The sequence below is a fragment of the Anarrhichthys ocellatus genome, unplaced genomic scaffold (assembly GCF_004355925.1).
Source record: "Anarrhichthys ocellatus isolate YVR2014 unplaced genomic scaffold, GSC_Weel_1.0 scaffold255, whole genome shotgun sequence".
NCBI lineage: Eukaryota > Metazoa > Chordata > Actinopteri > Perciformes > Anarhichadidae > Anarrhichthys > Anarrhichthys ocellatus.
In genome coordinates this window covers 1-14,972 of record NW_022280283.1, presented here as the reverse complement: position 1 = coordinate 14,972, position 14,972 = coordinate 1, and the positions used below count along the sequence as shown (strand labels likewise).

Here is a 14,972-nt window from a genome sequence, read left to right as displayed (position 1 = left end):
TTAATATGTTATTTTTGTCTGATATGACTATATTTAAATGTTTAACATGTTCTTTTTGTCTAATATTAACATATCTAAATGTTTTATACGTTTTTCTCCATGTATCTGATATGAAGACATTTAATTGTTTAATATGTTCTTCTTTTTGTCTGATATAAACATATTCATATGTTTAATTTGTTCTTCTTTTTGACTCATACAAATATGTTTAAATGTTTAATATGTTCTTTTTGTCTGATATGAACATATTCATATGTTTAATATGTTGTTTGTTCTTTGTCTAATATAAAAATGTTAAAATGTTATTTTCATACTATTTAAATATTATGGTTTCAATACACTGCTGACCACCATTCAGAGAGCACTATTCTCCTGTTTAAATGTCAACTCACCTTGGATATTCGGTGCGTACGGGTTTCCTAATTCAAAGATAGGATCTAGAGCTTTCAGCACTACCTGTTGGACAAAGTAAACCTTTTTGAATATAAAACACATTTGTAAACACAAAAAAGGTATTTTCGTAACATAATCTGCTCATAAAAGAAGCCAACGAGCAGTACAAACGTAACTGTAATGTAATGTGTCTTGTGTGTAGTAATGTGAGTTTATTCTTAATTGTGAAGAAGTTTGTAGTCTCTGGTTTGATAAGAACTGATGTGGTGAACCTCCACTTTATGGAGACATTTTCTAGGGAGTTTCTGCCATAGAACTGAATGCGGCTCATTAATACCTCAGAGGATGTCCAATGGCAATGCATTGGGCCATGCCATTGGACACCAGGTGTGCCGAGTAGACGGGGCCCATAGGTGGCAGGAGTGACTATTGGTCTAATTGGTGGAAAACATAATCATTTTTGGACCGCTGTGTTCATTTTGGGAACCTTTTTGTCCAATTTGTGATCCATGGTGTGTTTGGGGAACTTTTTTGTCCACTTCATGCACTTTGTAATTTTTCACAGGATATGCACCAAAATATGCACAGCGAGCCAACATTTGACGACACAGGGTCCAAACGGGTCTACGGTCGATCATTGATTTTACGCTGTTCGATTAGGAATTGACCGTTTTTGGCCTTTTTTGACGTTTATCCAATTAAGGTCATATATTCTGTTCTGCAACTTTGTCCAAAATCACCAATTTTCATAAAGGGTGTCTAAACTAGACTTGACACAGCTTAAGAGGTGTGAAGATGGAGCAACATTTTTGCACAGCACCTAGAACCACCAAACATTAGGTGCTTGATATTGACCCAAAGAGAGTTGCTACTCCAAAGTTAGAGTATCTGGTTGTTCTGGCGACCGATCATAGGACATCAGAAGTCTGATTAATTTGGGGGGAAAAGGAGTCTGGAATTACTTTTTTTAAAGCTTCCAAATTGTAGGGACACTTTCCTAGGGTGGACAAGAATGTTGCAAAATTGAGCTATCTAGCTGCTCAGAAGCCTGAGCAGCAGCCTAATGTAACACCGATAATGTTTGATTATAAATTAATTTGAAATGGAGAATCTGTCCACTAGAAATAACTTTATATCAGCAACCTCAACTCACTTAGGGATAAATTTAAGGGTCTTACCAAGGGTCTAGAGCTCCCAAAATCATGTTGTTAGATGTCACTCCATGACCTTAAAAGCAGAGTAGAGCTAAAGAAAAGGCATCATCTAAAGTAGTTCTCAATATTATCCTTGGATGGGACTCTACCATCCACCTCAAATACTTTTAGTGGGAAAAATTTCCAAGCACTAATTAGTTGAGGGACACAGACTAAGGACATCTCCAGCTGTTGCCTGACATGTCCCAATTTGGGCGGTTTTTGATTTCATATGCTAAGATTAGACTATTCTGACCATTAGTTGACCCAACTGAGGCTTTTTCGACCTCCAAATACGGATCCAATTAGACGGATTGAAAATTAAGGATTTTTTCCTTCTCCAAAGCGAGGGCTGAATTGTAAAAGACAGATTGTAAAGCCCCTGAGGCAAATTTGTGATTTGTTATGTTGGGCTATATGTACAAATTGGACTTGAATTAAATAAAAATGTGTTAAATGTGTTACCTCTCCGTCGGTGGACGGATCTGATCCAGAGTATCTGCCGTCACAGACAATGTCGTCGATGCTGTCGGCTGGCTGGTTGGAAACAGAAGGGAACCAAAGCGAACAATCTTCTGCAAAGTAACGAAAAACCTTCCAGCTCCTTCCGAAATCTTTTGATCGCTCCACCAACATAGCCGCCGGACGGAAACTCTGCAAACAGAGAGAGCACGCAGGAAGACTGTATATACACGCATAAAATTTAAAAAAGGCTTCCCTGGGAAGCCACTTTCATCCCCAACCCTTCTAGTGGTAGTAACAGCCATCTTTGACTCAATCCTATTATTAAACCCTAAACCTAAATTAAATTATAACTAATTTGAAAGCCTTGATCTTAGTCTTTCACACCCAACCTGGAAAACACTACAGCCAATTCTATTTATTATAGTGTACTGGGCCCCAGGTCCGAGTTCTTATCAAGTTTAGTCCTTAAAACAGATAAAGTAATTATTGTAGGTGATTTTAATAATCATGTGGATGTCGATAATCATAGCCTTACTGCGCTTATCTCATTATTAGATTTGATTGTATATGCCATTAGGTAAAAGTTTCTACATTAGATGTCTATCTGATAGTGCTGTAGCTAAATTTAAAGAAGCGATTCCATCTGTATTTAATTCATTATCATGTATCAATCTAACAGAGGACTCCTATGCTAACTTCAGTCCGTCCCAGATTGATCATCTTGTCGATAGTGCTACAGGCTCACTGAGAATGACACTAGATCAAGATCACAAATCACAAATTTGCCCTCGCAAATTTACTGTCGCTCCCCAGTCAGCACAAGGGGGTCGCTGTTGTACGGATCGGGGCGACAAATCATTGTACATAATCTCACAAGCAGTCCATGTAGTGGTAGGGGTGAGAAGCTCTTTTTGTTTACATTGTTTTCTCCTGTTTTTGGTTTGGGAGCTCGGTAAGCTGCCTGTCTTTTCTTTTGTTCAGTTTGGAGTAGGTAAGTTAGTAGGTTAATAAAGATTGTTTTGTTTATTGTTTTGGGCCAGGCTCACCCCGACGCATATTGCTAAAAAAAATTGTGTAAATAAATAAATATCATGGACTATGGCAGCAGCACTGGTCGTTCTTCGGAGTGGGAGAGAGAGGGAGACCCATTATTATGCTGCCCCGGTTCCCCTAGACCGGGCGTAACAATAACAGAGGACTCCTATGCTAACTTTAGTCCGTCCCAGATTGATCATCTTGTCGATAGTGCTACAGGCTCACTGAGAATGACACTAGATCAAAATCACAAATCACAAATTTACCCCAGAGGGCTTTACAATCTGTACAGATGCGACATCCTCTGTCCCAGGACCCTCACATCGGTACAGAAAAACTTGCCCAAAAAACCCTTTAAAGGAGGAAAAAAAGGACCTCAGAGAGCAACAGAAGAGGGATCCCTCTATCAGGATGGACAGAAGTGTGATAGATGTCATGTGTACAGAATGAACAGCATAACAAAGTTGGAGCGAACTTCCTTTGTTTTATTATAAAACAAAGGAATTATATATTATAAAACAAAGTAAGTTCGCTCCATAATATATCCCACAAACCCGCAAATTAAAGCAAACATCGTGAAAACTTGAAAGAACATGGCATTTCACCAATTTGGAAGAATCTCCGTTAGTCTGTTTTAAAACATATAAGACTCTCCGTAATGCCAGAGCAGCCCATTACTCATCATTAATAGAGAACAACAAGAACAACCCCAGGTTTCTCTTCAGCAATGAAATGTATAGAAAGTTATTTTCAATCCAGCATTGTTGTTTGGCACCTGATTAAGATAAGATGTCGAAATGTTGGTCTTTGATTCAGCAAAATGTTGATTATTTCACAGAGAAACAGAGGATCAAAAACATGAGCAGGAGGTTCAGATTATCACGAAAAAGTACAGTAAAAGTTCAACAGTCCGGATGCATCAAACAATCCAAGAGAAACTGTGTGCAAATTAAACTGAATGTCTGTGACATCACATCAGCCAATCCGAGTTAGGAAAGCCACTGAGTAACTGCCTGTGATAATTAATAATTAATCTGAACAGGTCTGTGTTTTACCTTGAAGGTGAGGACCAGATGACTGAACTGGAACACAGTCTCCAGATCCAGCCGGACGCTGACCTGTTGAACTCCTCCAGACAAGACAACAATATGCAGGTGAATTAGTACTGTATATGGAACTATTCGATTTGTTCCATCACTAATTAATATAATGATTATTGATGATGGTATGTTGAAGGTTACCCAAACATATTCTCCTGTTTACATTGATACTCCAACCTGTTTGAATGCTCCTATATTTCCCAGAAGTCACAGTGAACACTGTTCAGAGACCATTAGCTCTGCAAACTAGCAACCAGTAACATCAATGCTAAGCCCTTCATCCAGCCAAAGCTGATGATACAATATCTCTGTATTAGTCTAACTTCCACCACATTACAGGAGTAAACTAATTATTATTTTTCAGTCCAAATATAAACAAACAGATGGACGTCTAAAACAGCACAAAAGAGAAGAAAAAAACAAAGGGTGCTTCCTGTTTAGAAAATAGAAAAGATGAAAATCATTGATCTCAGAACACATTAAATATAATTTCAGACATTTGCTGTCACCACCATATGGACTGGAGATCAGTTCCTGATGCTCTTCAGTGTAAATCTCACTGTTTTAAAAAATATATTAGGATTATATTTTGATATTTAGTATATCCAACGATGTGACAAAAGTATATTTAACAGTTATAAACAATCAAAGAAAAGGAAATAAAATGTTATGCAGATGAGACATTTAGTTCAGAAGATAGAAAGTCTTTGATTGGACAGTTTTTACCTTTGTGATGTTTTAAACTCACCGTTTTCAGACGATGTTTTAAACTCACCGTTTTCAGATGATGTTTTAAACTCACCATTTTCAGATGATGTTTTAAACTCACCATTTTCAGATTGCCACCACTTCATTTTTCTTTCAGGGTCGAAGGTTGTGATGACGTTCTCAATGCGGTGGCTGTTGGGGTTGCCATGGCGATTGTATGGCAGATGAGAGTCACATGTGAAACATTTTTTTTCCGCCTGATGGACAAAGACACATTAAACCAAACTGATCAATAATTATCAATACGTCATTGTATAAAATGTATTATGAAGTCTCAGTTCCTTTAGCAGCATCTGACTATGTGACCCGTTTCAATACAACTTGACTCGTTTTTAACAATTTTCTAAAATTAACTGACTTTATTGATTATTGACCAGTACAAAGCTCTGATTTATTCTGTCTGATTTTGAAAAATTTACACTTTGCCATTTTGAACAAGTAGAATTATCTCATGATGAAAAACACTGTAAGTGGTTGTTGTGGAAATTTATCATATGGTTCTTTTAGTTATAACTTGTATCACTTAAACCTGCATATAACCCTAACCCTCGTCCCACAAAAAGGCTGGGAACCTGGCCTTGGGGTGTGCAGCGGCCGACGGAGGACGACATCTGCGAGGGGGAGGGTCAAGGTTGAGGAGACGAGATAACGCGCATATATACTCTGTTTTGTCTATTCATTGTTGTTAGACCTCCGAACCATCCGTGGGGAAAGAGCTCTATCCATTCAGCTGAATTTTTATTTAAGTGTCTGTTCATTAAATATGTTTTTATATTTTAAGAGTTTTCTCATCTCGATTATTTCTCACCCGGAGAAGATTATTTTCCACCACAGTGGTGAATGACTTATTGTTGGAATGCTGAATAAGCAGGATTTGTTTGCCTTTTTGACTGACTTTTTGACCCTGCCTGAACACAAGTAAACCAAGAACAGTTAGGAGCATTTCTGTGAAAGAATAAAGATTGTAAAGAAAGAAGAGATGAAAAAGAAACTGCAGTTGGAGGAAAAAGGAAAAATGCAGTGAAAAGGAGAAGTGATTCCTCAGGGTGGAAAAAAGCAGCGTGAGATAATAAAGTGACAGATCAGAACATGTTTGAGTATGAAAGCCAGAGTTCAAGGCAGAGACACGTCAATCAGACAGAAAGCAGAGAACAGAAAAAATTCAGACAGAGAACACCAAGTTCAGCTGGACTACATATTTATGTGTGTGTGTGTGTATATATATATATATATATATATATATATATATATATATATATATATTTCTGTGTAACATACTCCAAAGCTACTACATACTCATACTTCATCTAATTATACTAGTTGCACTACTTATATTTTGACTCAAACTAGATTTTGCCCTTGGATATCAGTTTGTTATTCAATAATTAGAGACAGTTTGAGTTCATCGGAGAGGGTTAGTGTCTTTTTCTTTCCTTCTGTAGAAACTTATTGATCTTTGATTATAGACAAAAACCTTCCCATGATTTAAGGTGACCTCTGACCTCCAGGTATCCAATGATGCAATAGTTCTGTGGTCCATCCAGTCCACAGGTGGATGAGGCTGACAGTTGAGTTGTTCGACCCACCATCAAGTCACCGAGCTGGGGATTACAGGAGCCGCCGGGACAGTGGTCATTGCGATCCTGGGGGTCCTGGAGTCGAGCTACTGGAAGAAAAACTGCAGGAGGATAGATCAGTAGGTAAAATAACATTTTAAAGTAATCTGTTCAAAATGTTTCAGCAGACATGAGGAATATTTCCAGATGATGAAATAGTGACATCTGTGGTATGAATAGTTTGGAAACATCATTGAACTTCGAGAAAGAGCTGTAACAAGAATATATTTGAGAATCTAAAAGAGAATCTATAAAGATACCGTCAGGCAGAGTCGAGGATTTTCTTTTATATGAATCACAATAAAGACTTTATTTGAGCTTATTGCAAATTACAACAAACAATGATGAATTAGTTGATTTCAGTGGAGAATCATTACATATCATATGTAGAACAATTTACAGGAAGGTTTTTAAATGCAACAGACTGAGGGGAAAAATCAAGCGACAACAAGCTGAAAAATTCTACCCAAGAGCTCAACAAGTGATTACATGTCTGAAGACACTTCATCTGCTGACAGAACAGAGTTTGATGCCGAAGAAAATCAGACAGATTCTCCCTGAATCTACATATCTGACAAGGCCTGCCTGCATCAATACACCTGATACCCTCCATCCTGGTTCAATACACCTGATTCATCCTAACTCGGGGGTCGGCAACCTGCGGCTCTTCAGCCCCTCTGTTGCGGCTCCCCGAGTCTACATCCACACTAATACGTTTTTGTTAAACGATCTCCGTCCACATGGCGTTTCAGCAACGTTTTCTAAATCAGTGGTCCCCAACCGGTCCGCGGACCGGTACCGGGCCGTTGATCATTTGGTACCGGGCGGCACAGAAAGAATAAATGTTATATTATTTCCGTTTTATTTATTATCAGATTCTGAAAGAAGTTTTATTTTGAAAAATAACCGGATTCTCTCGCAATTTCATCTGCCTATGCCTCTTGGCACATGTCAAAACGCTTGTCTCGGTCACGTGATACCTTACCTCAAAAATGAAGCCCGCAAACTAGCAAAAATTAGTAAATAACTTTTGGAGAGCTTCTTTGCAAAGGAGGAAAGGCCCACTAAGGAGACAGAAGAAGAGCCTACAACTTCCAAGAACATGAAAGCTTAATTTAACAGACAATATCAGGAGTCTAATTAAATATCAGGAGTAATTCTGACGCGCCAAACCCGCTCTGCAGAATATGTGTCGACAGAGGAAGATCAGCTGCTGGAGATTGTAAATGACGGTGGCCTTAAAAGTATGTTTGAGACAACAACTCTGGTGGTGTTTGGATTAAAATCAAGGCTGAATCAGTGTCGCCAACTCCTCAGTAAGGAAAGTAGCTATTGGCTGTCCTAAAAGTCGTTAGAAGTCGCTAAATGACATTATCACCTAATTTGCATAATTGTAATGAGCGCTGTAGGAGAGAGGCGGGAACAGCGGCGGCTTGGCGCATGCACGATTCATTTGCAGTCTGGACACGGAGTGTGGGTCTCCTCTTTCTGTAGCTGGGACTGCTGCGCGAGGGGCTACTGTGAGACTAACTGCTTTTGAGTGCTTTGGGGCGGCGGAGGGGCTCACGAAAGCTCCCGCGTGCTGAACAGTACGTGCTTTCACATCAGAGTCAAAACACCAGAAAAGTCTCAAACAACACCAGAAAAAGTAGCTAGATTTGTCGCTAGTAGCTTTTGACAAAAAAAGTCGCCATGAGGGTTTGGAAAGTCACCAGATTTAGCGAGAAAGTCGCCAAGTTGGCAACACTGGGCTGAATATCCTGAGATCGCCACTAAAGCACTGAAAACCAGGGCCGTTTCTAGGATTCAAAGAAAGGGGGGGCTTAGCCCCAAGGGGAGAGGCATGTTTGCGAGCAATTCTTTTTGGGGCCGTGGATATCCATTGTTTCACACAGTTCATAGATTGGTTCAATCAGAAAGAGTGTGATTTTGCTCTGTAGTTTTGCTTGCATTCAGTATATGATAACACACAAGAGACAGAATTTGAGGGTCATAGTGAAATTTGACAACACAAATATGAACTTTTCTCAAATAAAGCATATCCGCGTCACTCCAAATCCTAATTCTTAAAGGGACCGCACACAATGGATGGAGAATGGACCTGACAGTGTCAACTTTATATCGTTAAGTATGATGATAGGCTATTGGATTGTAATTTGAAGGGGGAGAAAACATACAAACCAGAACACACGCACATATGTAGCATGTTAGAGTTATAAATAACTTGTCCATGTGAGAAACAATAGTTTAATTTAATGACATCACCAAAATAAAAATATATTTTTTTTCTTTTGTTTTTTTTAAAGCCAATAATGCCAAATTATTTGGGGGGGCTGAAGAACATTTGGCCTAATGACGCCCCTGCTGAAAACCCTGCTTCCATTTCACACATCCTCTTTGTGAAGCGGGATGTTCCGCAGTGACAGCAATCAAAACTAAATTACGGAGTAGACTGGCCATAAGGAACAGACTTCGGGTGTCATTGTCTCCCATTACCCCCAGATGGGACCGTCTCGTTGCAGAGAAACAAGCTCAGGGCTCCCACTGATTCAGTATTATTGTGAGTTGTATTTTTTTATGCATTTTATATTTGTTTTCATGCCGATCGTATCATTTTATTTCGTTGTGTTTATCCGCCCCACCTTGAAGGCCGGTCCGTGAAAATAATGTCTTCCATGAAACCAGTCCGTGGTGCAAAAAAGGTTGGAGACCACTGTTCTAAATGATCTCCGTCCATACTCAAACGCCTGAAATCGAATATCACGTGACTATTCACGTACACTGGGCATGCGGGTGGGTGCCGGTGTAAACAGGAAGTAGATTAGTTGCTCAAGACTTCAGACGGCCGCTCCGTAGGTCTGATAACGCCGCTGGACACGCTGCTCGCTAATCGCTCCAATAACAGCTGCTTCTTCCGTAATAATGCAGACTTTAACTGGACAACAGCTGCTAGTAAAGACAACAAGGTCAGTAATACCTGACCTTAAATCAAAATGTTTTAATATGTTGTCTACTAAAATCTGTGTCACATCCTATTACACCTGTCAAGCGCCTTTCCCTGCAGGTGGCTAATCATGATTGCAGACCCCCGCCCTCTGTAAACTATCAATGGATAAATCCAAAAAATAAAAGTCACGGAGGAAAATAGAGAGTTTAATTCTGCGTGGATGTATTCATTTGCTGTCACTGCCAACGATGCTGGCTTACTGTATGCTTGATATGTGCAAACAATGTAATGTTGAATGTCACTTCCAGAACAAACACAGTATTTGCTGAAATGTATCACGCTGGAGATGATTTCTCAACTGCTGCAGCAAATTCTCCTCTTCATAAGAGTTTGATATTATTGAAACAGGTAAAATAGCAATAAAATGTCAAGAATTATCTTTATTCTTGTTCTATAATTTCATAAATACAACAAACTATAGTTTTTGTATATATATAATATAACTATATACAAAACTTTATCAGCTGTGATATCAAATAGCTTTTGCGGCTCCAGACAAATTTTATTTGGTGGAAAATAGAACGAAATGGCTCTTTGGATAGTAAAGGTTGCCAACCCCTGTCCTAAGTGGATCAATACATCTGATTCCCTCTATCCTGGATCAATAAACCCGATACATCCATCCTTGACCATTACACCCGATACATCCATCCTTGACCATTACACCCGATACATCCTAAGTGGATCAATACACCTGATACATCCTAAGTGGATCAATACCTCTCCTCTCTTTCTTGATTAATACATTTCCTCTCTGATTAAATGTTAAATCTTGTCTGATCTTTACAATCAGTTCACCTTAAACTATACCTGATTACATTTGACAGAATCATCAACATCGTGACATCACACGTTATTTTGGAAAATAAATTAGCCAAACTGCTTCATGTGCCAATCAGCTTAATGTGCCAATCCAAATCCAGAAAATGTGACTAAACAAGCTGAACTCACCTATGAAGAAGATGAAGATCATGTTGTGCTGAGATGTTTGATGGACTCTCTGCTGGACTATGATGGACTCTACTTGATTCTCTGATGGACTCTTATGGACTCTCTCATGGACTCTGATGGACCCTCTCTGCTGGACTCTGCCGAACTCTCTGCTGGACTCTGAAGGACTCTCTCATGGACTCTGAAGGACTCTCTCACTCTCTCTGCTGGAGCACAAACATGTACAAAGATTCAAGGAGTTAAATATATAATTTATTGTCTGACGGCTGATCTGAGCTCAGTTTTATCTCCCAAAACAAATAAAACACAAACCTAGAGTCCTGAACACAAACATCAAAACCACAACCCGACCTTCATCTGTGAGGGACTGTTGACATTTACAATGGACAGGAATTCCCTTCTGGTGGTTTCATGACTCCACATTAAACTGCAGACAAACTACACACAAAGTGAAGAATCTTTGTCTTTGAGACAGTCCCTGAGTCAAAATGTATGTCTTCTGTCTTTCACAAACCAGATCTGGACCAGGACATATAATAGTAACCCCCCCTTGCAGTAGCCTTCGGGGACTGATGAACTTTAAGGGGAATGTTTGGGCCTCAGCAGTAATTGTGGTGATTTACTGAATGAGTGTGTTTCTACTTAAACTCAGAGTAGAAACTGTGCTGACATGTAAAACAATGCAGAAGGTCCTGTTAGTGAATAAAAGGCTGTCAGTAACATTGTGTGAGCAGTGTTACGTTCATGTTTTATTGTATTTCTGCTGTTAAATATGTGTATAACATTCTAACTTTGTGCCATCTAACAATTAAAGACACCATCAAAGACACATCTAAGATTTAAAGATACCATCTAAGATTTAAAGACCCCATCTAAGAGTTAAAGACACCATTTAAGAATCAAAGACACCATCTAGGAATCAAAGACACCATCTAGGAATCAAAGACACCATCTAAGATGTAAAGACACCATCTAAGATGTAAAGACACCATCTAAGATTGAAGATTATTTCATTGCTTTATTTCCTCTATAATACAGCCATCAGGTAGGACTGAAACAATGGCAGGGACTTAGCCTTTGTATATCAGAAATCAGTATTAAAGCTAGTGTTTGTAATCTCGAGAAAGTAGCACGAGTTTGCCATATTTTTTAAATAATCCAAGCGAAAAACATTTGGTTGAGAGGTTTTGTTAGAAACTACTCCAGGTTGGTGGAGAGCAACACCTCCAACATGTCAAATAAAGATTAAAGACACTTTATCAATCTACCAACATCATAAATCATCATAAGTCGACTAGCAACAGGGTTCAGGTCTCATTTGGAACAAATAAGAGAGTGAATAGGAGCCTACCTGCTTCTGCTGCCACACTAAAAGAATGAACACACCTGGGCAGGTAACAGCACACCTGAGACAAATGTAGCCGGAGGCTGTTTGTATCAACGAGAGAAAGTGAGAGGGAGAGAGACATAGAGGGAGAGAGATAGAAAGAGAGGGAGAGACATAGAAAGAGAGGGAGAGAGAGACAGAGAGAGAGAAGGAGATAGAGAGAGAGAGAGGGAGAGAGATAGAAAGAGAGGGAGAGAGAGAGACATAGAGAGGGAGAGAGAGACATAGAGAGGGAGAGAGAGAGAGAGATAGAAATAGAGAGAGAGGGAGAGACAGATTTTTCTTTATTTTTTACAAAAACACTTTATTTACATATTTATAATTTGTATAATTATTTGCTCAGGGAGATCTCAGGGAAAGGGTCTGCAGGGTCCGACTCAACTTTTCTTTGGCTGTAGTTCATGAGGAGGCTCCTCTCTTTCCCCGTCAACCTCTGGCTCCACAGCTCCAGGAGCCTCCTCGACACCCGGACAGAATGCAGACCCAGCAGAGAGCCCAGGGCCGGGGCATTGCTCAGCGTCGGCCCCACTGCATCCACCAGCTGCTGCAGGCACAGGGTTTGATTTGCGCAGCACCCCCATCAGGCCAGGGGTGACACTGCTGCTGATGTCCAGCTTGGCCCTGTGAATCAATGGTTCTCTCAACAACCAGTACAGAGAGTTAGACTTTGGGCACCTTTTTACGAGTAAAAAGGGCCCAAGACTTAAAAACACCCTGATAAAACGGAGGCAGCCCACTTAACATTAAACAACTAGAATCAATTAGAAACAGAGCAGTATCCAGCCCCAGGTTATCTGCACATCTGAGAATGCAGCTGGCCACATCTCTCCACACTAAACCATCTGGACTTGTGGGGTATTTTTGCACAAACTGAAGTCTAAAAGTGGTTAGGGTGTTAGGGTTAGAGGGTTCACCGAACGGTGATCGTCTATAACTTTTTGAAAGTTGGTACTAGCCTCCTGTAAACTTGCTGTGTGTGTTGGTATTAAGCCAGAGGGTTAGGGTTAGGTGCAGGGGAAAAGGAAAGTCTGGCTGCCCTTAGGCAGGGTTAGGTTTGGGTTAGGGTTGGGGGAACCGTGCTGTAAAGACAGCCCAGACCCCGATGCACTGTCCATCCCGAGCTCTGCTCTGAGTCCCTCAATGTTCATTCAAACCCTGTGGGTCCTTGGTCCCGAGTTTGGCGATCCATCGCGTCTCGGCCTTCTTCCTCTGTGTCGTGGTCCAAATGTCATTAGTCTCCACCACTGTTATGCTGAGTGCTTCCAGTCCATGTGAGAGAAAGTGTTTTACCAGTGGTGTATGAGTCTTCTTTCTCCTGGTGATGTTATACTTGTGTTGTGCAAAGCGTGTGGAAAACATATTACCAGTTTCCCCAACATACTGTAAATTACACTTTTTACATGAAATATTATAAACAGTTTTTGGTGGAGGGGTCTCTTCGGGTTAAGATTTTAAATATTTCCCCTGTACTGTTGTTACAGAGCCACTGTCTCTGTCTGAAGTATTCTTTATGTACTGTGGGCCTTGGTTTTAGAAGTGGTTGTATTTTAGCCTTTACTAAATAATCCTGTAGGTTTTTGTTCCTCCTGAAGGCTGGTATGATGCTGTGATTACTTAGGGTGGGAGACCCTCTGATGCACGTATTAAAGTTAATTCTGAGTTGGTTTGACAGGTTCTTGGTGGACGGAGAGTAAGTGGTGATGAGTGGAAGATTGGAAGTAAGTGCTGTAGGTTTAACCTCAAGGAAGGTGTTAGGTTTTTAAGAACAAAGGATGAGAGAGCCTGCAGGCCGCAGGTACTCTTCTGCTGCGAGCTTCTTACTGCGCACGCGCATCAGAAGAATGAGCTGGACCCGGTTCAAAAATTAGAACAATATTTAATGTACTACACAAAGTTCACTTACAAACTGAATTAACTATCAATAGTAATGTTCTCGAGAGCAGAGACCACATACACGCATCTCCTCACAGTCCGGCACGGCCAGTTAGCTGAAAATGAGAGCTGCAGTGATCTGAGGTAAACTCCCTAAAACATTGTCTTTTGTATCCCCTGAGAGTCATAAAATGTGTGAATGACCCTCCGTGGCGATTAGTGATTGGCTTCATTTGAATTCTGTCCCCTCCCATTATCGATCCCTTAGCAAAACATCTTGGCTCCTCCTCTCTGTCCTGCTGGTCAGCTTGGCATGTGACCGTCCCACTGGCCCCATCCTCCATCGATGAGGTCGCCTCCATTTGCTGCTGCATGTCTGACACCTCACTCAGAATCCCTATCTGACCCTCAAAACTATTCTTAGTGTTTTAATACCTACAGTGACTATACTTCTATGATTTAATACATTCAATGAGTTAATATACTGTAACATATAATATCCTCTATAAGTAAGAATATTGTAAACCTATAATACATTCCATATGGAAACATATTGTGACTAACATATTTATTATTGTAATACTTCTACTCACCACTAGGGGTGTTATTAAATCCTACTAATAATGTGTTTAATACTGAAATTCTCCACAAAGGACTTCAGGCCCTTTCTACAGAAGGTCTTAGAGTACCCTCTAGTGGACAATGCTTGAAATAGAATTTTCACTGCTTCTTTAAAATCTACCTGTCCTGTGCAGATTCTGTGGAATCTAAGTAATTGAGATTTGATTAGCCCTGCGTAAGTATGTTTGGGATGGAAACTAGTTTTATGAAGGAGAGCATGTGTGTCAGTTTCTTTAAAGAACACTTTGATATCTCGTTTTGTGGAAATTGTTTCCTTTAAAAGTTGTCGTATCAAGAAAATCCACTGACTTCAGACTGCTCGTTGATTTAATCTTAATAGAGTCCCTGTGGTTATTGAGGGTATTTAAGAAGGTTTTAAATTCTTGTTTGTTATGGGTCCACACACCTAAGATATCATCCAGGTATCTATAATAATGGAGCAGCTTTTTTTCGCAGGCCTGCAGAGCTGAGGTCTCCCATTCAGCCATGAAAATATTGGCATAAGCTGGTGCGAATATTTTGCCCATGGCTGTTCCTTTAATTTGTAAGAACCATTCCTCATTG

The 14,972-nt window shown here is 40.0% G+C and overlaps 1 protein-coding gene across 1 annotated transcript in view; it reads right to left on the bottom strand.

Annotated features, from left to right (window-relative positions):
• lamb4 (laminin, beta 4) overlaps window positions 1–10,617 on the bottom strand; it is a 35,181-nt gene extending 24,564 nt beyond the window's left edge. Inside the window, exons 1-6 of the mRNA XM_031879383.1 lie at window positions 10,529–10,617; window positions 6,457–6,632; window positions 5,016–5,151; window positions 4,142–4,215; window positions 2,052–2,240; window positions 393–456 (exon numbers count right to left, since the gene is read on the bottom strand). Coding sequence (XP_031735243.1) covers window positions 393–456; window positions 2,052–2,240; window positions 4,142–4,215; window positions 5,016–5,151; window positions 6,457–6,632; window positions 10,529–10,550 — 661 coding nt within the window. The 5' untranslated portion in view covers window positions 10,551–10,617. The remainder of the gene's footprint in view (window positions 1–392; window positions 457–2,051; window positions 2,241–4,141; window positions 4,216–5,015; window positions 5,152–6,456; window positions 6,633–10,528) is intronic.
• Window positions 10,618–14,972: the final 4,355 nt, after the last annotated feature.